General features: G+C 41.5%; 1 protein-coding gene across 5 annotated transcripts in view; it reads right to left on the bottom strand.

Moving 5' to 3' along the window:
* Positions 1-3,160: 3,160 nt before the first annotated feature.
* KLHL13 (kelch like family member 13) overlaps positions 3,161-26,358 on the bottom strand; it is a 128,590-nt gene continuing 105,392 nt past the window's right edge. For all 5 annotated transcript variants that reach the window (XM_077446924.1, XM_077446994.1, XM_077494151.1 and 2 more), the window contains 2 exons: positions 9,456-9,569; positions 3,161-4,657 (listed from right to left, as the gene is read on the bottom strand). In XM_077446924.1, the coding sequence (XP_077303050.1) occupies positions 4,170-4,657; positions 9,456-9,569 (602 nt within the window). In that variant the 3' untranslated portion in view covers positions 3,161-4,169. The remainder of the gene's footprint in view (positions 4,658-9,455; positions 9,570-26,358) is intronic.

Here is a 26,358-nt window from a genome sequence, read left to right as displayed (position 1 = left end):
GCTACATTTGCTCAAAAAGTTTTTCTCTACAGTAAAGGCAGGCAGGCTACACCATGCGACTTTCTATAATTAAAACAGGTTCCAATTAAAAAGGTCAGTAGACTCAAAATTAATAGACTTGCTTTCTGTAATGTGAGTGGACTGAAAACACCATTAGCGTATTTCATCTCTGATGTATAGTAAAATCTTACTACCAGAGTTCTTAACTCTGCCCCTCTGCGGTTACCTATTGGATCTTTAATTTGATTACACTAGAAACAATACAGTACAATAAGTGAGACTCAAGGATGAGGTAATCAGACAGAGCCAGGAACTCAGGGGGCTGGAGACCACAAAAATGGTGTCTACTAGAGAGGCCACTGGGCGATTCAGCCTACCCAAATCCACACCTAGCTGAAATATTGCTTTTGGCCAGACTGGCCCTTTAACATGTATTCCAATGGCAGTGAAATGATAAACATTGTAAACAGTATTCATTACTTAATTTGTTTGCTTTAGTCTTAACAGGCTTCTGAAGAATTCACTGAGCCCTACTACAAATGCTCAAGCTTTGTTTGGTGCGATGGTAGACAGTCTACACATGCACGTAGTTAATTATGGAATGTTCAAATAGACAATACATTGATTTTACAGTTCCCACATTGCAATAAGAGACTTTGAACATTATTAGTGGAGTACAGCGTAAGCCTCAAAAACCTGTAGATGCAAAATGAAATTAAATAAATAATGCATACCATTTATAAAGTTGTATATTTTGCAGATTGGCTTTAGGCAGAAAAGCATATGAAAGACATTGATATTCAGGGCAAACTGGCAGTGTCTGCACGTAACCCAACCCCACAAACTTATGCTTACCAGCCACATCCCTTGCTGTTTCTCCGCTGTAGTATCCTTGCTTGTCTAGGCTACTGAGGTTGGAGCTTAGACAGGAGGATGAGGTCTTGGCACTCTCACACGTGACAGCATTTGAGCCTTATGATTGGCCACTCAGGCATGAGCACTGTCACAAATGGTAAATCTTGTGTTCCTCCATTTCGCAGCAACTCCTCATTAAAGCACCAAGGGATGAGCTAAGCAAGTAAACATACCTGGGGGGCTGGCTATGTGTAGACAAGGTTACTTTTGCCCTGAATAGGTAATGTGACAGTATGTACATACATAGCCAGTCCCTCCTTTAACAAGTTAATAAGCCCGTATTAAATTCAGTGCACAGGGACAAACAACTTGGGAGTAGAGATTTTCAATTTTTTCTTCTCCTCGATAACTGTATTAACAGAAAATGTACATTTTAAATCCTGACTTACAGAAGATATTCAGGCTCTGCAATAATTCAGATGTTTCAGACAGAAACAGTTTTATTTCATGGGGGAAAGAAATCAGACACACTTGTAGGAAATCAGCATCTTTTTTTTTTAAAGTACAGAGGGGAATAGGAAAGCTAAAAGTGCCAGTAGCATCAAAGAATTAAACTATGAATGCTTATCCGACAGACTCAACATTTGTAAAACATCTAGTCTGACAGGAAGGCCAGGTATCAACCGTGCGAGGGCTGAATGAGAGAAATCCTAACATGTTTGGCTAGCCTTAGACATCCACATTCACTAAAATTTTAGTCTTCAAATTGATTTATTTTTAAAGCGGTTGTATAGTCAAAATCTTTACTTTTACCTACAGGTAAGCCTATAATAAGGCTTACCTGTAGGTAAAAAAAAATCTCCTAAACCTGTACGGTTTAGAAGATATTCCCCTTGCAATGAAGGCTGAAAGCCCGGCAGACGCCAGACCTTGCTGGAAAGAAGTCACCTGCGTGCATGCGTGGGAGTGACATCACGGCTCAGCCAATCATGGCGCTGGAGCCGCGATACCTGGAAGACACGCCGAGGCAACATATCAGCTCCCTTGACGTGGACCAGGTGAGATACCAGCACCTCGTTCTAAGGTAAGTATTTCATAATGAGCTAGTATGTGGTGCATACAAGCCCATTATGCCTTTTGCCTTACAGGTGTAGAAAAAATAAATAAAGTGTCAGCGGGTTTACTACCATTTTAAAACGTCCATACAGCACAAAAAATGGTATTACACAGAGTGGTCTCTTACACCTCCATTTCTGGAGTCTCACCATTGCTCTTGCCTCCTCGTTTCCGGAGGGTGCCAACACAGCAAGCTGTATGCAGTGAGGGCACCTGTGCAGATGCGCTCTCAAGCTGGGCTGTGTGTGTCCATGGACAGGCAGTGTGGCTCCGCCACACCATTTGCTCTCTCCTCACAGAATTTGATTGACAGCAGCAGCAGCCTATAGCTCCCACTGCTCTCAGAACCTCCTGTAAAACCAGGAAAACAGAGCAGCGGTGCTGCCAGGGGGACAGTACTGGATCTGGATGGTGCTATTTATTGGGATCTAAAAGTCTTTGATTATTGCACATTAGAAGACAAATTTGAGTAAATGCCAGAGATCTCTAAAAATATAGTTTAGTATATTTAAAACTATATTCTGTATCTGTCTTTCTTACCACACCACATGTGAAAGCTAAAATAAGGCCATATCAATACAGTTCTTCAGCACAGGAGCAATTGATGTGCCATATTGAATGTGTATTTTACAAATCTTTAGGCTAGTAAATAAGTGCTTATGCTTGTTAAAATGTGTATTTAACTGCATGGCTGGATTTGCTCTTAAAAACAAAAAAACAAAAAAATAACGCCTCTATCAAGACACCTGACCTCACAAACATTTTAGTAGATACTAAAGAGCATTTTTGTACACTTCAATACAATGCTATGAATAATCTCCCACAAAAATGCAAATGCCATCAATTTTTTTCACAAACCTAAATAACAATGTTTTGAGCAACATTTTTATTTTAAACTTACAGTCAATTGTTCAATGTGCCAAATAAGTTCTTTTCATTACCCGGTCAGACTGGATGTGCTTGCATGTCTTACAGCTGGCTTTGCATCCAATGAAGATGTGAAATTAGTGTAGCAGCTTCTACACTGAAAAGGATGGCAATAAAACTGGAAATCCTCCATTTGCATTGGACTCCTTGTAATAAGAGGTCTTGACTTCCTATAATCCCTTACTAATGTACAGCTACTATCCAGCTCTTTGCACTGCTTATAACCAAGTAAAGTTCTACTGTAAGAAAAGAAAACAGCGGGTTTCTATACAGATGCATTTTATTTTGTGGTACTATTGCAGCATCTGATTTCACCAATTATTGGAGCTTTACTTAAAATTTGGAAGTCACTTTTGAAATCAAAGAATAGTTACTGCAGTTATCATTCCTTAGATGTGGCGGCTGCATAAGTTTTCTTTTCAAAGGCGAAGAACATTTTAAGCAACTACAGAAAACAGCTATTGATCTTGGCAGAAATGCAATTGTAATTAGCCATCTTCTATAAACTACTATATCTCCCTCTGCCCATGTAATCCTGCCCTGGGTGACAACCATGGCTCTTTTCATACATACAATGGAGTGACTGAGTGAGCATAGCCATGCTAGGATTGGGATATTTGCAGATTTAACAGGTGAAAAAAAAAAAAAAAAAAAGCCTGAAAAAATGGAAACCGACTCGTAAGCTTTAATAAATTACATTATTATATTACAAGTATATAACTAATAAAAAGAAACTGCAATGAGCTCAACCATCAACATGAAAATTCTAAAACGAAAGCAAAGCCAGCTGCCAAAATATAATCCATTTGTAAATGTTGGACAGAGAACAGTTGACTGTTGTTCATGGATACGTTTCAGTGTTGCTACTGGCTCTTTTAAAGGACACTTGAGAAAGTGCTTAAATAAATATGTGTCAAGGGTCATATTATACCTGTACTTGTATTGTTACATATCCATTCCATTTTTAAACTGGAAAGACTGCATAAAGGGGCAACCAGAGGTCTGCTCTAACCAACCTCTTAATTTCACAAACCAAGGAACCCCATCGTACCTAACTGAGTTGAGTCAAGTGAATTTTATTCTGCTGAACATCTAGCAATATTAAATAAACAGTTTCTGATAAATAACCTAAGCCAAATGAAAAGTACAAAATTCATTACAGAAGAAGAGGATCTGCCAATTCCCGTTGGCCGAGGTCTTTTGATCGCAAGGAAATGGAACTAAAAAAAAATCCATTTTGCTGCAGTGCAAAGGTATTACAATATCGGTTTTCAAGGTGCTGAGAGTGGGGATTCCCGAGATGGTGAACCACTATTGTCCTCTGGTGGAAAAACTGTTAGAGTACAAGCCCGAATACCCCCAAGGGATTCCGGTAGATCAAATACTTTGTGCCATTCATCTTTTTCAGGGTCGTACTTCTGGACAATTTCAACCATACACCTATTGTTCCAAGAATATCCTCCAACAACGTAAATTTTGTTCTCAAAAACTGCTACACCAACGTCACTTTGTCCCCGTAACATTGCAGCAATTGGAGTCCACTGGTCCAAAGATGGAGAATAGTACTCACAGCTAAGGACATCATCGTAGTCACTAGTCCCTCTGAAATGATTGCCACCAATGACATAAAGTCTGTCTCCTACAGTGCACATGCAGTGTAAGCCTCGGACTGTGGTCATTGGCGCTTTCTGAGTCCATTTGTCCGTATCTGGGTCGAAACACATCAGTTCCTTCTGGAAAGTGTCATGGGTTATACCACCTGAAATGAAAACCAAAATAGAAGTTATAATTTATGCAATATATGCAATTTTGTAAAGTACATTTTTTCCTTCACTGATGTGCGCTGATGAGGCACCACTGAGAGGCTACACTGAAGGGCACCGATGAGGAGGAACCAATATGCCACACTGATGGGGCTGTACTGTAATCAGGGCACTGATGATCAATGCCCCGATTCCCTATACATGTCTGCCCTGCAAGGAAATGCCACCGATTGGCTTTCCTCACCACACATGGTCTGTGTAAGCTCAAGAAAGCCTATAAACGGCACTTCCTTGTTTACATGTAACCGGCTGTGATTGAACATAGCGATCACATGGGTAAAGAGCCATGTCATTGTCTCTTTACTGAGATTGGGGGGGGGGGGCGCAAGAACAGCTGTTCTAGGGCGCCTTCATAGGATGTTGTCCCGGAATGAGTGTGCATTCCGCCCGCCATCATTTTACTATACAGCGGGGAGAAGTGGATAAACAGGGAACAAAAAAACTAACCCGTTTTCCCCAGCTGCACATTTGAGGTGCATGAGGGAATTTCCCTGCTGAGCTTTTGTATTCTGACAGCAGGGAGACTCCCGCCACTGTTAGAATACACATATCAGTGCTACCACCTATAGCCTGTGGCACTGACCAAGTGGCTTTTATCCAAAAGGGTGGTTGAACAGAAGTCGATTGGTAGATCATGCCCTAAACATGCATTTAAATGCATCAAGCTTTTGAGTACTAATGGGTTCCACTGGTCCATTAATTACTCTGGTCATTGAAATGCATAATGCTCAAATGCCCCTAAACAGATTCTTCTGAACATGCTTTTGATGGATTTTTCTCACCTTGTAAAAAAAACTCTCTCCTAATAAAGCTGTAAATACTTGTATGCAAATGGACACATAGGCTAACCTGGGAGTGCTTTTAAAGGCTGAGAAAAAACAAACACCTGGTGCCTGTAAAAGCGGTGTTTAAAAGAAAAACTCCATCTTTTTACACACTTTACACAGTTCATTTGGCCCTCACTAACCTGTGAGGCCACTAAATGTGCAGTATAGAAACTGTATGTAGCTGTGACCACATACAGCATACCACACTGTGTTCCGGGTGCAAAGCTGAGACTTCCTGTCTCATACCCATCTATGAATACAAAGCTTTCGCCGTTAGCTTGGCCCAATCAAACTATGTAAAGTGTGTGGAAAGATGGAATTTTCCTTTAAGCAGTGCACATGACACCTTTGTGATGTTTAATATGTTTACACTGTTGAGTCAAATCAGTACCCTGCTTTTTAACATTAAGCTTCTGTAAGGTGACTTTAGCTTTCAGCACCCCCTTTAATAAACTACACATCCAAGCAAAGCAGGGAAATGGTACACAAATAAGTGACTGTATCAGACCATAAATGGAAGTCATTCAGCATGTGTCTGTTTTCCAGGCAAGTAACAATTACCATGAGAATATGGCACACACTAAATGTAGAAAATCCTGCTCATGTACATGCAGGAAGGGAATGCTGATCGCAGGAAGAGCATCTATCTCCCACTATGAAGGGAGCAGTACAGCTGTAGTATATCGACGTCTTCATTGTGAAATGAATATTCTTCCTGTGATGAGCCTCTCCCTGTGACACAAATAAAGACCACTTACACAAGCTTTGTTCAATGTATATTGGAGAGCGTCTGGAAAAGTCAGACTGTATCAGGCAAAATGGTTATGGAACATCTATGGATTTAATCTAATTTATGACTCAACACTGAAGGCTTTACCTAGTGGTTTTGCATGAATAATAGAATCCTATCTAAATCCAGAGAGCAACAATACATCTTTAAGTATAAATATCTTAATGTCCCGATTGTATTATTTAGAGCATTCTATTACTGTTATCAGAAGTCTCTAGAATTCATAACCATTTTTCCCGTTTCTTATTTTAAAAACAGACATTTCGATTTTTGATCTCCGTTATAATGGCAGCAGAAAGAAGAAACAGCTCCCAATTACACTGGAGAAGCAAGACATTTAATCTAATACAGAAGCAAGTCCTACACATACATTCATATTCTGCTCCATCAGCCACTTCCTATGCATGGAGAGAGAATGTAGAGTTTAATCAGGTCAACTCCACTCTAAACAGCAATCTAAATCACCAAAGTTCTTATATCTTGACTATGACCGTGAGATGTCTCTGTAGTTTGTGTCTCTTAGAAAAAAATACATGTGTCGTTAAAGTGGTCGTAAAGGCAGGTGGTTTATCTTGATGCATTTTGCAGATTTGTACAACAGAACGTATTCCATAGGAAACCATGTTATATGGGCTGTACAGCAAATCTGCAAAATGCAAAAAGCACTAAAAATGCATAGGTGTGAATCCAGCCTAATACTTACCAGAGCCCCCTCTCGATTCAGCGATGTCCTCAGCTGCTCGGACTCTCCGTCCTGATTGTCAGACACACAGCAGCAGCGCCATTGGCTCCCACTTCTGTCAAAGTCGGTTAACCAACCAGAAGAGAGGGGGTGGGGCCAAACCACAGGTCCGTGGCTGAATGGATACACGGAGCTGCATCTCGGCTTAGGTGCCCCCAGCTGCTTGCTGTGGGGGCACTCAAAAGGAGTAAGTGGCCAGGAAAGCCGAAGAGAAGAGAAGGCTTTGGGGCTGCTCTGTGCAAAATCACTTCACAAACAGGTAAGTATAACATGTTTGTTATTTTTATAGAAAGAAAATGGACTCCAACAGGATTTCTTTGAAGAGCCAAGAGGTTTCTGCATTTATTTACCAGACAATGTGAAAGTCTTCAGACTTGGGAACACAACATGCAAATCTCAACCCCCTTCACCAATTTACAATACTGGACAACCAAGAGCCTGTGAGTTTTTCTGTTCTGGTGCTCTCAACAGCCTTTGAATTTGTATGTGTGTATGGGCCACTAACCGCACATCTGTGGTATGTACTTGCATAGATTAGGACATATCCAAAATAAAAGTCACGTGGTTCTCCCACTCCACTCCAATATGGCTCACATCCCTTTTGAGATGGGATACTGTTATTTTCCCAAACCCACTAGGAGTCCATAGCCCTGTGAAATTCTGGAACCTCAGTTTAGAGCCAACAACACAGGAATGCTTAGTAGATTAGTATATGCTACTGGAAAGGTAGGGGAAGTAAAGTGATCACTTTGCCATGCATGGAAAATGAAAGAATCCCTTTTAAATGATGCAGCCACTGCTACTTGCATAACCCAATTCCTAATCCTTTGGTCGCATGATGTCTGTTAAAAAGGGAGGATCGGCCAGACTTAGGCCTTGGTTTACAAAAAGCAACACCAACAATCTTGAACAGCACTGGCTTCAGATAAACTAGGTAATTTAAAACTTATATTAGTCTTTACTTTTCCAACCCAAAATTTAAGTGGGAGTAAACTCCCTTGTATGATTTTTGCCTATAATAAAGCTCATCTATAGGTATAGAAAAGATCTCCTAAACGTGCACCATTTAGGACATATATACTTTAGATGCAGCCGGTGATCTCACGGCTACCATGCGCTCTGAAGGATCCGTGGGAGTGATGTCATCGCCGGCTCTGCTATTCATATCGCTAAGACACACAAACCTGGAAGGCCTTCAGTGGTGACAGTACAGCACTGGAGGGCTTTGTTTTCTTTATGAGAGTGTCATAATGTGCCAGTATGCGATGCATACTAGCACATTATGACTTAAACTACTGGTGCCTATTTTTCTTTTTTTTTTTTGCAGTTTACTACTGCTTTAAATCCAATATAAATGCCTAATTGGTTATTGCAGATCTATTATGACTCTAATTGTGTATAAAATGATTCCAAGCAATTGCGATAAATAGAACCTCCCGATTCCATCAAGTTCAGCACTAATGCATGTATTACACCATTTAAAGAAGAACTGTAGTCTGCTCACATATAATTTGTAATAAAAACATCTTTGCCATTCTGAAGCTTCCCTCCAACCACTGTTCATATTTTATATATATACACTGCGATTCTGTACTTGGCAAATACGCTGCAGATATCGCCCTCCACCGAATCTGGTTGCAACCATTTTAAGAGTGGCCATCTAAAGCTGCTGCCTGTTCACTTCCTGGATTTACACAGAGGCACACTTCCAGCTCTGCAGCTCTCATTTGCCCTCTCATGACTCATCACCCCTCCCTTCCTGGCAAACTCTCATGAGCGTGAGAGAGAGAGAGCTGTGCATGATGTCATAAGTCTAGGCTTTTTACCAGACAAGAAACAGGAAGTGAGCTGAATAAGGTATTTATTTACTGGCAGGAAAAAAAAGTTTTACAATCCAAAGTTAAAACAAGGGCAGAGGATTTAATAGATGAACAAAATGACTGAAGTTCCGCTTTAGGAATCTGTCCTGTAGGCCAAGGTGGGCCGTTTAGGGTGCCTACTGGTACAGATACAGCCCCTTGCCAGCAACTTGCCAAATTCAATGATAAACTGAAATATGCAGCGACTGTATGTGGCTGGACAATGTCCCAGCTGTGCATGTGTACAGAGTTATTTTCCTTGAGCATGGACTTTCTGCTGCATGGAAGAAATCATCAGTGAGCACAAGGTTAGCTGCTACAGAAAAATTAGCTAGGCATAAACAGCTCACATGAACTGTAAGCAAGTCATACATATTCTTCAACAAAGCAACAAATGCAACTTATGCAAGAATTTAAATACTGCTAGTCCAGTTGGGAAGTCTGGTAAAGCTTGCAAAAGCACAAGAAACCAAAAGCAACACAGTATATTACAAAAAAAATGCTGCATATAGCTACCTGAAATGTACATGAGTCCACCGAATACAGTCCCAGCGTGGCCATAGTGAGGCTCGTTCATTTTCGCAACATAATTCCATTCATTTGTTCTGGGGTTGTAACACTCTACAGTGGCTGAATGGAACAAAATAAAACACACAGTTATTAGAAGAAACAAAAACACAATGCAGATCACATCAACTTTTATACTTTATTAGATTATTAAAAATTGCAGGCAGAGTAACTTTAAAGTACATCCTAAGAGCAGATATCCACAAAAAGCAAGAAAACCCACCTCAGATTTTTTCTTTATTTCCAGGGAATAGACTTTCCTGACTTCAGGGTTAAGCCCCATCAATTTTCCTGTCCAATGACAGCATTTCATCAGCACTAAAGCAGAACCTCACCCAAAAGGGGGAGTTCTGCTTTTCTGCCCCCCCCCCCCCTCAACCTTTGTCACAATTTTTTTTGGGGGGGGGGGGGGGGGGGAGCATAGCTGGTTTTGATTGCCTAGGCAATTCGAGCAGAAGTTTACTCCCCCAAAAGTAAAGTGCTGCGAGGCTCGCACCATGTACATGGGGAAGCAGCCTGTGAAGCCTCATTGAATCACAGCTGACTTCCAACACTAAAGATGCCAGCACTGGGGACCCAAAGACCAATAAAGAACAGGCCTTGGTGAGGATGGTGATTGATCCCTGGACAGGCAAGTGTCCTTTTATTACAGTATTTAGTAGAGCTGCACGATTCTGACCAAAATGAAAATCACAATTTTTTTTTTTCATAGAATAAAAAGATTACGATTATCTCATGATTCTGGTAATGTAAAATCTTTCACATTATACAATATACATTATAAAAAAAAAAAAAAAAAAAAAAGGTTAACTTTACTGGTTAGTTTTTTAATATATTTTTTTAATTCATTAAAGTAATAAAAAAAAAAATTGCATTTGAAAGACCGCTGCGCAAATACATTGCGAAATAAAATATTGCAACAACCCCCATTTTATTCTCTAGGGCAGGGATGTCCAAACTTTTTTTCAAAGAGGGCCAGATTTCATGAAGTGAATGTGCGAGGGCTGACCATTTTGCCTGACATTCTTTGAACCATTAAAATTCGGTCTAAGTGTGTTCGGCCGAGCACTAATACACTTCCCCACAAGATTTCTCTTGCCTTTGTGGCTGTGTGTGGTGAATATTTGAACTCAAGTGTATTATTTGTATACACTGTATTTATTGGTGTATAACACGCACCTTGACTTTAAGAGGGAACCTTCAGGGAAAAAAAAAACCTTAAAATTTTAAATAAAGAACTGTGAAGCAAAATAAGGGTCAGTGTCCATCTGCAGACCCACAATTGCCAGGAATGCAGCGCCCACCATTGCTAGGAATGCACCCACCATTGCCGGCAATGCTGCCACCATTGGGATTCACCTGCCATCATTGCCAGGGATTCACCCACCATTGCCAGGAATGCAGCCCCCATTGCCAGGAATTTCACCCACCATTTCCGGAAATGCAGCCACCATTGCCGGAAATGCCGCTCCCCTGCCAGGAATGCCGCTACACTGCCAGGAATGCCGCTACACTGCCAGGAATGCCGCTACACTGCCAGGAATGCAGCTACACTGCCAGCAATGCAGCTCCACAATTGCAATTGCCAGGAATGCAGCCACCATTACCATCAGTGCAGCCATGGAGGGCAGGATGAGCACCAAAGACATCTTACAGGAGAATCTCCTGTTTACACAACGGCCTCTTTAAGAGAAAGTCCCGCCTCCTCTGATGGACAGCACAGTCATCCAATGGCAGAGACGGGACTTCCTATTACAGAGGCTGCCGTGTAAACAGGAAATTCTCCTCCTGTGTGCACAGCACTCGACCCGCCTCCCCCCTCCAACGCAGCCAGACTATATATATTTTGTGGCCCCGGCGCTGGGAGATAGCCGGGGGCCACAGAAGATATATATGTTTAAATAACCAGGCGGGCCGTTCAAAACCGGACCGCGGGCCTTTCTTTGGACATGCCTGCTCTAGAGTGTCTACTAAAAAAAATATATATATGTTTGGGGGTTCTAGGTAATTTTTTGCAAAAAAAAAATTATTTTAACTTGAAACCAACAAATGTCAGAAAAAGGTTTAGTGTTTAAGTGGTTATCTTTTTTTCACTTACACACAGTCTATTCCATTGACAAATTGTTACAATGTTTATACTTGAGTTCAACTGATAAAGAATGTTTTAATTCTTGGCAGAGGGCCCAGTTTTTCTCTTCCTTTCTTTTGAGGGCTGTGGCTTCAGAAGAGCAGAGAGAATTCTTTGCATAGAAAGAATCAGGAAACACTTTAGTCAAGATTGCGATAACGATTCTTGATGATTAATTGTGCAGCTCTAGTATTTAGGTTACTTTCACACTAGAACGGGGTTAGTAGTAAAGTGACGCTAGTTTTAGCGTCGCTTTACAGTCGTTTTAGCAGCACTCTTAGGCTGCTAGCAGGGCGTTTTTAAACCCCGTTCGCTGGCGAAAAAGGGTTAAAAGTGCCTGTAAAGCGCCGCTGCTGAATCGCTTTGAAGGAGCTTCGGGAGCGCTGTATTCAACGCTTCTGCAACTCCCTGAAGATGCTGCTTGCAGGACGTTTTCTCCTGTCCTGCAAGCCTACCCCTCCAGTGTGAAAGCACCCAGGCTCCTACACTGGGGCTGCAGGGGAGGCGCTTTTACAGGTGCTATTTTTAGGCCAAAAGTGCCTGAAAAACTCCTCAGTGTGAACTTAGCCTTATAGCTGCTGAAAAAAAAAAAGAAATCAGATTGAATAACTGCTTTAGAGGGCAAGTTCACCTTTTCTGTCAGCATTTCACTTTTCATGCTAAATAGAAGTGTTTTGTAATATAATTTCAAAACAGCAATCCCAATGTTCTCATCTCTCACCTACCTTGTGTATACCAGCTTAGAAACTGATTATGCTTGCTGACTTTTTTTTAAAAGGCCTTGGAAGCCCCGACTTCCTGGGACATGCAGAAAAATGTATTTCCCATCATGCCATGCTTTATTGCATCACAGAATAGGGCAGGGATATGCAATTAGCGGACCTCCAGCTGTTGCAAAACTACAAGTCCCATCGTGCCTCTGGGTGCCATGCTTGTGCTGTCAGAGTCTTGCTATGCCTCATGGGACTTTTAGTTCTGCAACAGCTGGAGGTCCGCTAATTGCATATCCCTGACCTCTCTGGATCACACCTCCCTCATTATTATATCACTTTTTTTTTTTTTTTACCACCAACTGTCCAACTTCTTTCCTTAAGGAAGCACCTAGGAAGAGTTGGTGGAGACACCCAGCTGGGAGTTTTCTTGCGATAAAGCTCAGAGAGAGCAAGGGAGAGGGGGAAGGTGTACACACACACCGATATGACGTTAACTGCAAAACCATCCCACTCAAAGAGCAGCAAACTTGTTTCTGTACTCTGTGCTTTTATGCAGTATGGTGAGGCAATGCTATTTAAATGAAACTAGTAAAATATATATATATATAAAAAAAAATTCTATATATTTTACACACACACGTATACATATAAAATTGTCTGCAATTATGATAATGGAAATATTTATGTCAACTATGCCTTCATTCCGGCAAGTGACCCGTGTGCTCCCGGATATGGTGGAGGTGCACCAAAGTGGTGGTAAAGAGGCAGCAGATCAGCATTGGTCCATTTTGTGCAGATAGCTTATTTTTTGCACAAGTCACTTTGGGTTGGACATTGAAATAGCATTTAATAGGCTGCACATGATCTGCTTTTGTATATAATATAGATGAACTTGATCATGAGTTTATTGCACATATCACTTTATTTTTGTAAATTTGTTACGCCACTTTTGTAATTGCATCACTTTTGTATGCCATTTTATTAGTGAATTTGGTTTCTAATTTATTCACAGTGGATTAGCACATCAATCCAACATTTCATATCCAATTTAAATATCTAAATAAAGAAAAAAAAGGAAAAAAAAAAAAATTCTCAACAAATTCAAATTTACTTTACACATTTCCCCATGCTGCATCCTAGAACAAAGTGTCTTTGCAGGCAGACAGGTTCACTTTAAGTTTATGTCAATAATACAAAGTTCAAGGTACATCACAGTGACAGCTACTCAATACTTTGTAAAATAAATTGATTTGAACAGTGTGCCGTTTTGTGTGTTCCTAACAAAGACTGCACCAAAACAAGGGCTGGAGTGATGTCTGCAGCCAGGCTTTGTTATCGCTTAGTGATGGGAGGCAGCAAAAAATAGGCAGCTGAGCTGCGTTGTTACCACTGCTCCACTCAAGCTGCGAAGGCAGTTCTACAGGGGTATAATTATGCACAGCAAAAGTTATCCCTGTCACTTTCAGCAGGCAGTACTGCTCGCCAACTACGACCCATTCAAGTGAACTGACCACATCACTGCCTCTCAATGCCCTCTGAAAAGCGGTCTACCGCAGAGGGCTACCGCATGTGTTCCTAAAATTTCTACACAGCAGGAAATTTCTAACAAAACGAATAGGAAACTGTGCGAGTCACCCCACAACCTGTTCAGCACAATACTTTGAACAAAAACAAAATTGAAATGCAGGCAGACCTAGAACACAATCAAATGTATATATTTTTTCTTTTTTTTATGCTTAAACTGGATGGACTTGTGTCTTTTCTCAACCTGACTAACTATGTAAATGTGTAATATACATATACACACACGCACTATATCACACAAAATTGAGTACACCCCTCACCATTTTTGTAAATATTTTATTATATATTTTCATGTGACAACACTGAAGAAATTACACTTTGCTACAATGTAAAGTAGCGAGTGTACACAGTGTAAAATTTGCTGTCCCCTCAAAATAACCCACACAGCCATTAATCTCTAAACCGCCAGCAACAAAAGGGAGTGCACCACTAAGTGAAAAATTTCCAAATTGGGCCCAATTCGTTATTTTCCCTCCCCGGTGTCATGTGACTCAGTGGGTCACAGGTGTGAATGGGGAGCAGGTGTGTTAAATTTGGTGTTATCACTCATTCTCTTATACTGGTCACTGGGAGTTCAACATGGCAACTCATGGCAAAGAACTCTGAGGATCTGAAAAAAAAAAATTTTTTGCTCTACATAAAGATGGTATAGGCCAGTGATGGCGAACCTTGGCACCCCAGATGTTTTGGAACTACATTTCCCATGATGCTCCACTATACTGCAGAGTGCATGAGCATCATGGGAAATGTAGTTCCAAAACATCTGGGGTGCCAAGGTTCGCCATCACTGGCATAGGCTATAAGAAGATTGCCAAGACCCTGAAACTGAGCTGCAGCCCGATGGCCAAGACCATACAGCGGTTTACCAGGACAGGTTCTACTCAGAACAGGCGTCGCCATGGTTGACCAAAGAAGAAGTTGAGTGCATGGGCTCAGGGTCATATCCAGAGGTTGGGAAATAGACGTATCAGTGCTCCCAGCATTGCTGCAGAAGTTGAAGCGGTGGGTGGTCAGCCTGTCAGTGTTCAGACCATACGCCACACACTGAATCAAATTACACACTGAATCAAATTAGCCTGCGTGGCTGTCGTCCTAGAAGGAAGCCTCTTCTAAAGATGATGCACAAGAAAGCCCCGTAAACAGTTTGGTGAAGACAAGCAGACCAAGGACATGGATTACTGGAACCATGTCCTGTGGTTTGATGAGATCAAGATAAACGTATTTGGTTCAGATGGTGTCAAGCATGTGTGGAGGCAACCAGGTGCGGAGTACAAAGACAAGTGTGTCATGCCTACACAGTGAAGCATGGTGGTGGGAGTGTCATAATCTGGGGCTGCATGAGTGCTTTCGGCACTGGGGAGCTATAGTTTGAGGGAACCATGAATGCCAAAATGTACTGTGACATACTGAAGCAGAGCAGGATCCCCTCCCTTCAGAGACTGGGCTGCAGGGCAGTATTCCAACATAACCCCAAACACACCTCCAAGACGGCCACTGCCATGGCTATTTTTACTTGGCATGTAAACACGGCAAAGCGGGTGTTTTAAACGTGGGTTGCCATCTGTCAAGTAAAATCTTTCAGGAGAGGTTGTAAAAATGTCCCATGTACATGAAAATAATGGTGGCCACACAAAATATTAACACTTTGGACATTTACACTTAGGGGTGTACTCCCTTTTGTTGGCAGCGGTTTAGACATTAATGGCTGCGTGTTGAGTTATTTTGAGAGGGCAGCAAATTTATACTGTTGTACACTCACAACTTTACATTGTAGCAAAGTGTAATTTTTTCAGTGTTGTCGTCACATGCAAAGATATAATAAAATATTTACAAAAAACATGAGGGAGTGCTACTCACATTATATATTTTAGACAAATTTGTTGGTATCCTTACAGCTCATTAAAACAATGCTTCATTGCTCCTGAAAAACGTAATACAAAATTTTCCTTTGTATACTTGCATAAATGAGCAAAGCGAAAAAAAGTGTGAAAGATGCCTGGGCAGATTTGTTGGCAAGAGTATAAACTGATACTGCAAACAGTCTTCTATCATTCGTATAATGTCTTCAATCGTGTATCCGGTCTTGGTATCATCTGATGCACCACACCAGGTATGGACTAGGGAAAGCAAATTAGTGTTTTCCGAGGAGATCACAAATTAACACACATAAACCAAATATGTCAAAAAGGTAACGGCTACCGGCAAGAAGCTTGATGTTCCTGTAACTGATCCAACCAAGTGTTGCCCACTGCCCTGGATGAGGTGCAAGAGGAAAATCAACCCCAGATCGAATAGAAGCATAGTGAAAATTTTAGACAAAAAGGAGCAAAAGAAAACTTCCAAAAGACATACAAGCTCAAGGTCAAGGATACATCAGTTTTTGATGGCACCATCCACCGATTTTTAACTACTTCATGCCCAAGGGTAAAAAAATCTAAATGCCTAAGCCCAATTTTGCTATTTTGACACGTGTCAGTAAAACCATATCACAACTACTTTGTGCATCCAGGTGGATTATGGCGTTTTCAGGACAAATTGGGGTTTCATTTGGTGGTAAATGGTAATGGATACCTCTTTTTTTTATTATTATTATTAAAGAAAAACTGGCCCAAAATTGTAAGCCCCCCCCCCCCCCAAAAAATAAAAATAAACTTTTCAAAATTGCGGACTGGCCCGCATTGAGCTGAGCAGCGCCTCCCGTCCCTCGTCTACATGTCTCTCTCTCTCTCTCTCTCTCTCTCTCGCACACACACGCACACCAGGAGGCCGCTGTGTCACAGAGCTCAGTCTGAAGTGTTCAGCTGTGCTGTGACAAAAGTTCCAACTTCCTCCTAGACCAGCTTGTGTGATAGACGCAGTGCTATGTCTATCACACGACTGGGTCTAGGAGGAGGGCAGGACATTTGTCACAGTGCGGCCGAACATTTCAGACTGAGCTCTGAAACACAGCGAGGCTACATTTGATGGGCACAGTTGAAGCTGCATTGATTTCTTGCATGATGTCTGCAGTCTCTGACCATCTTTACCATCATGCCCGCAGCCTCTGACATCTCCTGTACCATGCCCGCAGCCTCTGACATCTCCTGTACCATGCCCTAACCATCTCTTGTAGCATGTCCGCAACCTCTGACCATCTCTCATCTTATATCATGTCTGCAGTCTGAGGGAGTCTGGAGAGGAGACTATAGGAAAAGCAGAGCCACCAAGCTGGAGTCAACTGACTGAGCCCTGCAAGGTGCACCTGAGAGGAGGTCAGTGACAGCACCTCCAAGCCAGTCTGGGGGGGGGGGTCACTGATGTAAGGGGGGAGTGAATACAATAAAGTAAGGGGGCACTGATATAAAGGCTTCCCCCTATATCAGTAACCACAACCCCCCCCCCCCCCCTTATCTTAGTGTATTCTTTCTGTGGAAGGTGGTCCCTGGTCACCAGAATCCCGTGTCCCCTTGATGATTGCTCCACTTTTAACCGATAATATATATCCCCAGCCCCATGTGCCTTCATATCTGTCTTCTCTATATATAATTTCCCCACTGACCGCAGAATGTAAATAAAAGAGCTGACTGTCTAGTACCAATTTTGAGGGCAACATCACGTCATAAACAAAGGGTTCCCCCCAAAATCCACATGACATAGGGCGGGGTTTCTGAGGGACATTAAAGAAGCGGGTCACCCCACCCCTTTTGCTTACCTTGGTCCTGGTGGAATAGGCACTGTGATTTAGCAAGTGTTAAGCGAGGGGAGCGATCATGTTGGCAGTTTTTACAAGCAGGCTGGCGTTCATCGCAATTGATGATGAATTTACATGGGGGGATATTTTTTTTTACCCCATATTCATTCAAATTGAGGGGGGGGGGGGGGATTGTCAAACTGCAGCTGCTCTACAATAACGCACTAAAAACTCTGATAAAAATCACACTGCACTAGTGTGACCTTAGCCTCAAAGACCGAAGCAATGTTCTCAAGAAGAGTGGGCCAAACTATCTGCTTGCTGTTAGGTGCCAAAGTTTTTTTTTTGAGAGCTACAGAAATTTCCACTAATGCCGCGTACACATGACCGGACTTTCCGGCAGACTAGGTCTGACCGTCTTCCTGACTTTCGGTGGAGTTCTGACGGAACTCCCAAACGGACTTGCCCACACACGACCAGACTAAGTCCGCTTGAAAGTCCGTTGTAAAGTCAGTTTGTTTTCAACGTGATGACGTATGCACAGTGGTGTAGTGGTTAGCACTCTCACCTAGCAGTAAAAAGGGTCGCTGGTTTGAATCCCAACCACGACACTACCTGCCTGGAGTTTGCTTGTTCTCCCTGTGCCTGCGTGGGTTTCCTCTGGGTACTCCGGTTTCCTCCCACACTCTAAAGACATGCAGGTACGTTAATTGGCTTCTGTCCCAAATTGGCCCTAGTGTATGAATGGGGACCTTGGATTGTGAGTGTGCAATGTACAAGGATAGGGACAATTGTAGACACTCTCTCAGGTTGAATGGATGGACTGGTGTCTTTATTCAACCTTACTAAACTATGTAACTATGTATATGTATGACGGGACTAAAAAAGGAAGTTCAATAGCCAGTAGCCAATAGCTGCCCTTGAGTCGTATTTGGTCCGTCGGACCAGCATACAGACGAACGGTTTTCCCGATAGAAATCGAGTCTGTCGGACAGATTTGAAACATGTTCTTTTTCTATGTCCGTCTGATTTTTTTAAAAAGAAAAAAACGATCGGATTAGCCCACATGCGATCGGATCGTCCGACGGACCGATTCCGTCGGACCTAGTCTGCTGGAAAGTCTGATCGTGTGTACACGGCATAAAAGTTGTGCAAGGGTCCCATTGCACTCGTCCATGCCATTTTTATTAGTTTTATTACTTCGAACATTGTGCTGAATTAAAAAGTCTGGTGAGTATCACCAAATATAGAGTGAACCTTATGGGTGACAATTACTTTTGCCAGTTTCAACTCATTTCAGAGAGATGGATAGATTCTATAGATAGAACAGCAACAGCGTGGGGGGGGGGGGGGGGGGAGAACATCAAGTGTTACTGCACTACAACTCAATCCCACTTTCCATGATGAACAGTAAACAGAGTAAATAGAAAAGATGAAATAGACGGCAATAAAAACACAGGGAGTCAATCCCTCTCCACGCCTTTAGCTACCCTTTAAGATATGCTACATGGGTGTCTAAAATTTTTAGGCAATAGCAGCAATAGATCAACAGTTTCTTTACATCATGAATACACATGCAATATGTTCTTTTCTTTTTCAACAAATAACACATGTAAAAAATATATGGGAAGTGGTATTGCCATATAGCATCCTAAACCATCTCTAGAGACCTGGCCCCTGTACAGAGTTGCAGAAAGATCTTCGCCACAGTTCACACAGAGACTTTATATAAGGGAATAATAAGAATGCATTAGTTACTGATGACTTTCCAGTACAGAAATGAACCTTGCTCTATACAGCATCTACCGCATTTACATTTTCTGAGCACTGGCAAGACTCTATACAAGATATAGTGCTTAATGTTCAAATCTAGCATTCAGTGAGTGACAGAGGAAACGTGAAATAAAAATGTTCTTTACAGAAGACGTGCTGAGGGAAATTTTTAAACCACGGCATGCTGCAAAAGTAGACTGTCCAGTTAAAGTGACACATTGGGGGAGATTTGCCAAGCTTGGAGCACACAGAACCTGGTGCAGCTGTGCATAGTAACCAATCAGCTCTAAATTCAGCTTTTTGAATTAACCACTTCAGCTCAGAAAGTTTTACCCCTTCATGATCAGGCGGCTTTTTTGCCATTTAACCCTGCTCTACCCAACTGCTAATTGCGTGGTCATGCAACCCTGTACCCAAATAAAATTGATATTTTTTACACACGAATATAGCTTTCTTTTGGTGGTATTTGAGATATCTACAGTATATCAAAATTTAGGCTGCCACTGATGTCACCAGTGTGGCGAATACAGTGAAAATACTATACACCGTCACTGTACTAATGACACTGGCTGGAAAGGTGAGAACATCCGTTTCTTATTTCCTCTGTACAGAGCCTGTGTTGAATGTCAACACAGTGCTTTGGGCTGTACACAGCTGATCAGCAGGTCCCAACCATGAATAATTGGCCAGGACTCGCCAACAGACTGCCGCTGTATACAATTACAGGACCCTAAACTTGGAAGCAGGAAGGGACTTACCAGTAGGTTGCTTTGCCTGCACAGGCTGCTCATCCGCAGTACATTGAAGGGACCATGACATATATAGTCCTTAGAAATTTAAAGCAAACAGTCAAGGAAAAGCTGCAAAGCATGCAGGAAATCCAGGAAGTTGTGGCTAGAGATGGCCAGTAGACAGGCAGCATTCCCAAAGGTGATTTTCGAGTAAGCTTATATTAGATTGTCAAAACAATTATTTGTATTGCTATTACAATGCTGATGTTATAAAAAGGACAGTGTATGCTATGACTAAATCCACAGTACAAAAAAGTTAGCCACTGCCCCCACCTATAACTGGCTTTTGCAGCAAGGGGCAACATATGTCAAGAAAAGGCAAAGGAAAATTCCAAGCTCTACTTACCAACCAGTTTGCGACCAAACTGACCTAACAGTTTGCGTTAAAAGCAGGGGTTTATTCTGCACATATTTTCAAATACAGGCTTTATAACTAACAGTTATAAGTGGGGGCAGTGGCTAACTTCTTTTACCGTTTATATTGGTCAGACAACACAATAACATCTTTGCAGTCATAGTGCTATGTGCTGGGTGTTAGGTGTGCCCCTGTACCTTTAAAGGAGGGGGATGGGCTCCCTCCAGCCAATCTGCCCTCTATCCATCAGAATGCATGTGCTTCCACTGTTGAGTCTCTTAAAAGTCAGAGGAAGGGACTACAAATAACAGGGTGCCTTGGCGGGACTCCGTAGCTTACGCATGCCTTTGCAAATGTGTGCAGACTAAATCCCTGTTTTTAACACATACTGTTAGACAGGTCAATTTGGTTGGTTGCAGGCTGGTTGGCAAGTGAAGCTTGGAACTTTCCTTGGATTTTTCCTTTGCTTTTTTTGACATATGACTAGATCCTGGTGACCTGGCCAATAACACTTTCCATATTAGAATATCTTCATTCTGGATGAAGGAACAGGAGCATTGCCAGTCCGCGGAGAGGGTAGCGTTGGGTGCATTAGAGGATGTACAGTCAGGTCCATAAATATTGGGACATTGACACAATTCTAATCTTTTTGGCTCTATACACCAACACAATGTATTTGAAATAGAACAATTAAGATGTTCTTTAACTGCAGACTTTCAGCTTTAATTTGAGGGTACATCCAAATCAGGTGAACGGTGTAGGAATTACAAGTTTGTATATGTGCCTCCCACTTTTTAAGGGACCAAAAGTAATAGGACAGATTAACAATCATCCATCAAACTTCTACTTTTTAATACTTGGTTGCAAATCCTTTGCAGTTAATTACAGCCTGAATTCTGGAACGCATAGACCTCACCAGATGCTGGGTTTCATCCCTGGTGATGCTCTGCCAGGCTTCTACTGCAACGGTCTTCAGTTCCTGCTTGTTCTTGGGGCATTTTCCCTTCAGCAAGTGAAATGCATGCTCAATCGGATTCAGGTCAGGTGATTGACATGGTCATTGCATAACATTCCACTTCTTTCCCTTAACCACTTCAATACAGGGCACTTTCACCCCCTTCCTTCCCAGCCCAATTTTCAGCTTTCATCGCTCTCGCACTTTCAATGACAATTGCGCGGTCATGCTACACTGTACCCAAATTAAATTGTTATAATTTTGTTTGCACAAAGAGAGCTTTATTTTGGTGTTATTTATTAACGACTCAGTTTTTAATTTTTTGTGATCCAAGCGAAAAAAAGAGCGGAAATTTGGAAACAAAAAACAAATTTTCTTCTTTCTATTTTAAAAGAAATCCAATAAAATCTAATTTTGGCATAAATGTAAGCCAAAATGTATTCTGCTACATGTCTTTGGTAAAAAAAATTTGGTTAAGTGTATAATGATTGGTTTGTGTGATCCCGGACATATGTACGCAAATGATCATGTACATATGTGTGCAGGTGATCACGGACATATGTGTACAGATAATCATTGGGACATGTGATTTTAGTGGGACATATGTGGGGGACACGTTTTTATTATCAGGGACATGTGTTATTATTTGGGGACATGTGTGTTTTGGGGACATATGTGGGGACATTGTGTTTATACTGTGTGGTGTTTTGTGTGTTTACACTAGGCTGGTGATCAGCGAGTAAAAAGCTGTAAAAAACAGCTCATACTCACTGATCATCAGCCGGCTGCAGCGATCTGCTCTCCTCTCCTCAGCGATGACTTCTGTGTGAGGAGAGGAGGAGCCGATTGCCTAGCAACCGGCTGTTTGTTTACATCACATGACGGCCGTGATTGGACACGGCCGTCATGTGATCAGGAGGGCCAATCACAGAGCCCTCCTGCCGATCCGAGATGCGCCGTGTCCGGGTGACACGAGCGCATCGGAATCGCGCCGCTGTGCAGGCAGGCACGCGCTCGATCCCCCTCCTTATGAAGGACGTTCCTGAACGTCCTTTCAGAAGTAGAGAGCTCCCACCCGGCCATATGTGTACATTGGCCGGGTGGGAAGTGGTTAAAGTCTTTGGTTGCTTTTGCAGTATGCTTCGGGTCATTGTCCATCTGCACTGTTTAGCGCCGTCCAATGAGTTCTGAAGCATTTTGCTGAATATGAGCAGATATTGCCTGAAACACTACAGAATTCATCCTGCTGCTTTTGTCAGCAGTCAAATCAATAAATAAAAGAGAACCAGTTCCATTGGCAGCCATACATGTCCCCGCCTTGACACTACCACCACCATGCTTCACTGATGAGGTGGTATGCTTTGGATGAGCAGCAGTTCCTTTCCTTCTCCATACTCTTCTCTTCCAATCACTGTGGTACAAGTTGATCTTGGTCTCATCTGTCCATAAGATGTTGTTCCAGAACTGTGAAGGCTTATTTTTAGATGCTGTTAGGCAAACTTTAATCTGGCCTTCCTGTTTTTAAGGCTCACCAATGGTTTACATCTTGTGGTGAACCCTCTGTATTCATTCTAGTGAAGTCTTCTTTTGATTGTTGAATGATACACATACACCTACCTCCTGGAGAGTGTTCTTGATTTGGCCAACTGTTGTGAAGGGTGTTTTCTTCAACAGGGAAAGAATTCTTTGGTCATCCGCCACAGTTTTCCATGGTCTTCTGGGTCTTTTGGTGTTGCTGAGCTCACCGGTGCATTCTCTCTTTTTAAGGATGTTCCATACAGTTGATTCGGCCACACCTAATTTTTTTGCTATCTCTCTGATGGGTTTGTTTTGTTTTTTCAGCCCAATGACAGTTTGATTCACTGATAGTGACAGCTCTTTGGATCTCATATTGAGAGTTGACAGCAGATTCCGAATGCAAATAACACACTTGAAATCAACTCTGGACCTTTTATCTGCTCCTTGTGAATGGGATAATGAGGGAATAACACACACCTGGCCATGGAACAGCTGAGCACCCAATTGTCCCATTACCTTTGGTCCCTTAAAAAGTGGGAGGAACATATATAAACTGTTTTAATTCCTACAACTTTCATCTGATTTATATGTAAATAACCTCAAATTAAAGCTGAAAGTCTGCAGTTAAAGCACATCTTGTTCATTTCAAATCCATTGTGGTGTATAGAGCCAAAAAGATTAGAATTGTGTTGATATCCCAATATTTATAGACCTGACTGTAGATGAACTCGATTAATGAATCCAAGCCAAATTACAGCTAACACTTTTTAAGCAATTAAAGCAACAGTTTCACCAAAATGAAAATACAGGGGAAAAAAAGCCTTAAAAATGAAAATTAGTGCAGCCACCATTTTAGAATTGGTAAGCTGCAATATATGAAAAGGTTTGTTTTTGGGTTTAATAACGCTTTAGGTTTTGCAGGTGAGCTGTTATGCCTGTTTCTACCTTGTAAAGATTGCTTTTATGATTGGAACTCTGTAAAGATTGATTTTAATAAAACAAGACGTACTTTACTATGCAGGCTGTCTCTCCATATGGATGTGCTGAAAACACCCCAGAAAGGAGCGCACCCAGGAGTTGGTGTTTTCATCAACTCGCCCGCCATACTAAGCCTACCTGACCCACAATGTGGTACTGCTTGGGGGCCTATTGGATCTGGTGAGTTCAACCATAAGGGGGGTGTGGATCCCGTATGAACGGTTTACAGCATCATGTTTTTTTTAGGAACTTATCAACTGAGAATTGTTATGTATTTAGGTGGACTTTTTTTTTTTTTTGGACTTTTACTGGTCACATGCTCAATATTGATTTGCACTATTTCTAGCACAGCAGCACCTGTGGAAGGGACCTTCCAACTAGAAGTTTATGCTTATTTGCACGTTTAAGTTTTCACTGGCTACATGCTTGATCTATTTCTTGTATTAAATTTGTATGCACTGCAGTTGCACTTTACTGTATTTATTCAGGCTGTCAGCGCGGTGGTACTCATACCCCTTCATTGAAACTCCTAAGGTTTGACCTCATATTATATGGTTTTGGTAAATCTGAAGGAAAAAATCAGCAGAAAATCTGATGGTGTGTACGGGGCTTAAGTCTTAGGTGAAATACAGGCTTTGATGGACAAAACAAAAAGCTCTTGCAAAATGTGAAAATGTCAGTGTGTCCACAATAAAAATGCACCAATGTAAAATGCTCCAGTTTTGGGGGTCAGAGTAAATAAAAGTGCTAATTGAGAAAGCTTCTAGGATGGGCAAAAATCTGATTTTTAAATGTTATGACAAAAATAAAAGCTGTAGCAGAGTAGTGATTGCAACTCGCTTTGGTGCTATGGTAATAAAGTGTTTGCCTTTGTTTATACATTAAAATTATAGCCATCACTTCCAGTGCCAAGAGGTCATCTGTGGTAAAGAGCAAAACGGACAAAAGGTATTCCAGGACTAGACGGATGCTGCCCTCCTCAGATGGGGTAATCCGATACACACTACAAAACCAAAAGAAAAAAATGGAAGGCACGCACACCTAGTGCATTAGCAAAAACATTTAATGAATAATAAAATCAGTAAAAAGTGGGTACTCCCAAAGTAGCAACTATCAAAGGAGCCATAAAGCCACACAAACATTGAGCAGTATGGACACATGTGCTGCATCACATCAAGGGGTACAAGCTGACGCATTTTGGGGGCACACCCCCTTACTCGGAGCTAAGCTACGGATTATATATATCGTTTTAATGTATTGATTTCATTATTACTCAAATGTATCTAGAACACTATAAACATACAAACAGTGGCCTCCTCTTTTCCAAAGGCTCAGTCACCTGGGCTTGGGCAATCTTGGACCCAATTTGGCATTCTCAAATAAACTAGCACTCTGGATCTCTTTGCGATTTGTGCAAGTGCGTATATAAAGGATATGTGGAGAGTTGACAAACGACAAGTAATGGCGCAATAAAGAAATCCCTAAGATATAAAGTGTATTTGAAAGAAGTTGGAAGTCATAAAAAAACACTATTTTATGAGCTTTAGGAGACTTGTAGCAAATCTGTCTAGTATTTTGTTAGCTGACCCGTAAAGCCTGGTTTTAGTATCTCAAGTGCAGTTTTCTGAAACACATGAAAATGACAGTCTTATTTGAAGAACTACTGCCTATTAAATGAAAACTGGCAAAGGGAAATTCACTCTAAGTAGAATCAATATAGTTCATGAGGCAGAAACAATGCAAGTCTTCAATTAACTGTCTGACACAGTCCTGTGCATCAACAGGCCTAACTAGCTTTATCCACTGCTGATTAAAAGGGTTTTGGCAAACTGAAAAACCTCAGAATTAAGTATCGTAAAATAATTCCTACAGTTACCAACTTCAGTTTTCATAATGGTATACCCTCAAAATAACCACCACCAATAGCAAATGTATGCACTTGGGGATCCTTTCATTAAAATGTAACGCACACAACATTTTCATTACTGCCCTGTTACTCCCAATCCTCCATGCAGATTGCAGAAACGACCATGGTACAATTGGCTCAGATAACGATCTGTATATGCCGCAGCATTTCCGCATCCAGGGAAAAAAAAAAAAAAAAAAAGAAAAAAAAAAAAAAAAAAAAAAAAAAACACTTCAGGGGTCACTTTGCCTCACGGAGCTTCGACATCTAAGACGTTGTCTTTTTTAATTAATTTAGTTGTGGAAGATATTTTCACTGGAATTTGTTTTTTGTCTATTATAGTGCTTTTTTCTATAATAAAATTTTCCTACAATTGACCATGGTGTTCCGCACATGTGACCTTCTTGGTAGGATTTCTTTTCTTCCTTGTGTGGAATTGTGTTCAGAGACAGTGATTTTTGAAAGTATTCTCGAGTCCATG

Source organism: Lithobates pipiens, unplaced genomic scaffold (genome assembly GCF_037356315.1).
Source record: "Lithobates pipiens isolate NorthernLeopardFrog02 unplaced genomic scaffold, aLitPip1_a1.2 Scaffold_1, whole genome shotgun sequence".
Lineage (NCBI taxonomy): Eukaryota > Metazoa > Chordata > Amphibia > Anura > Ranidae > Lithobates > Lithobates pipiens.
Note: the sequence above shows the minus strand (reverse complement) of the source record. Positions and strands in the feature narration are given on the sequence as shown.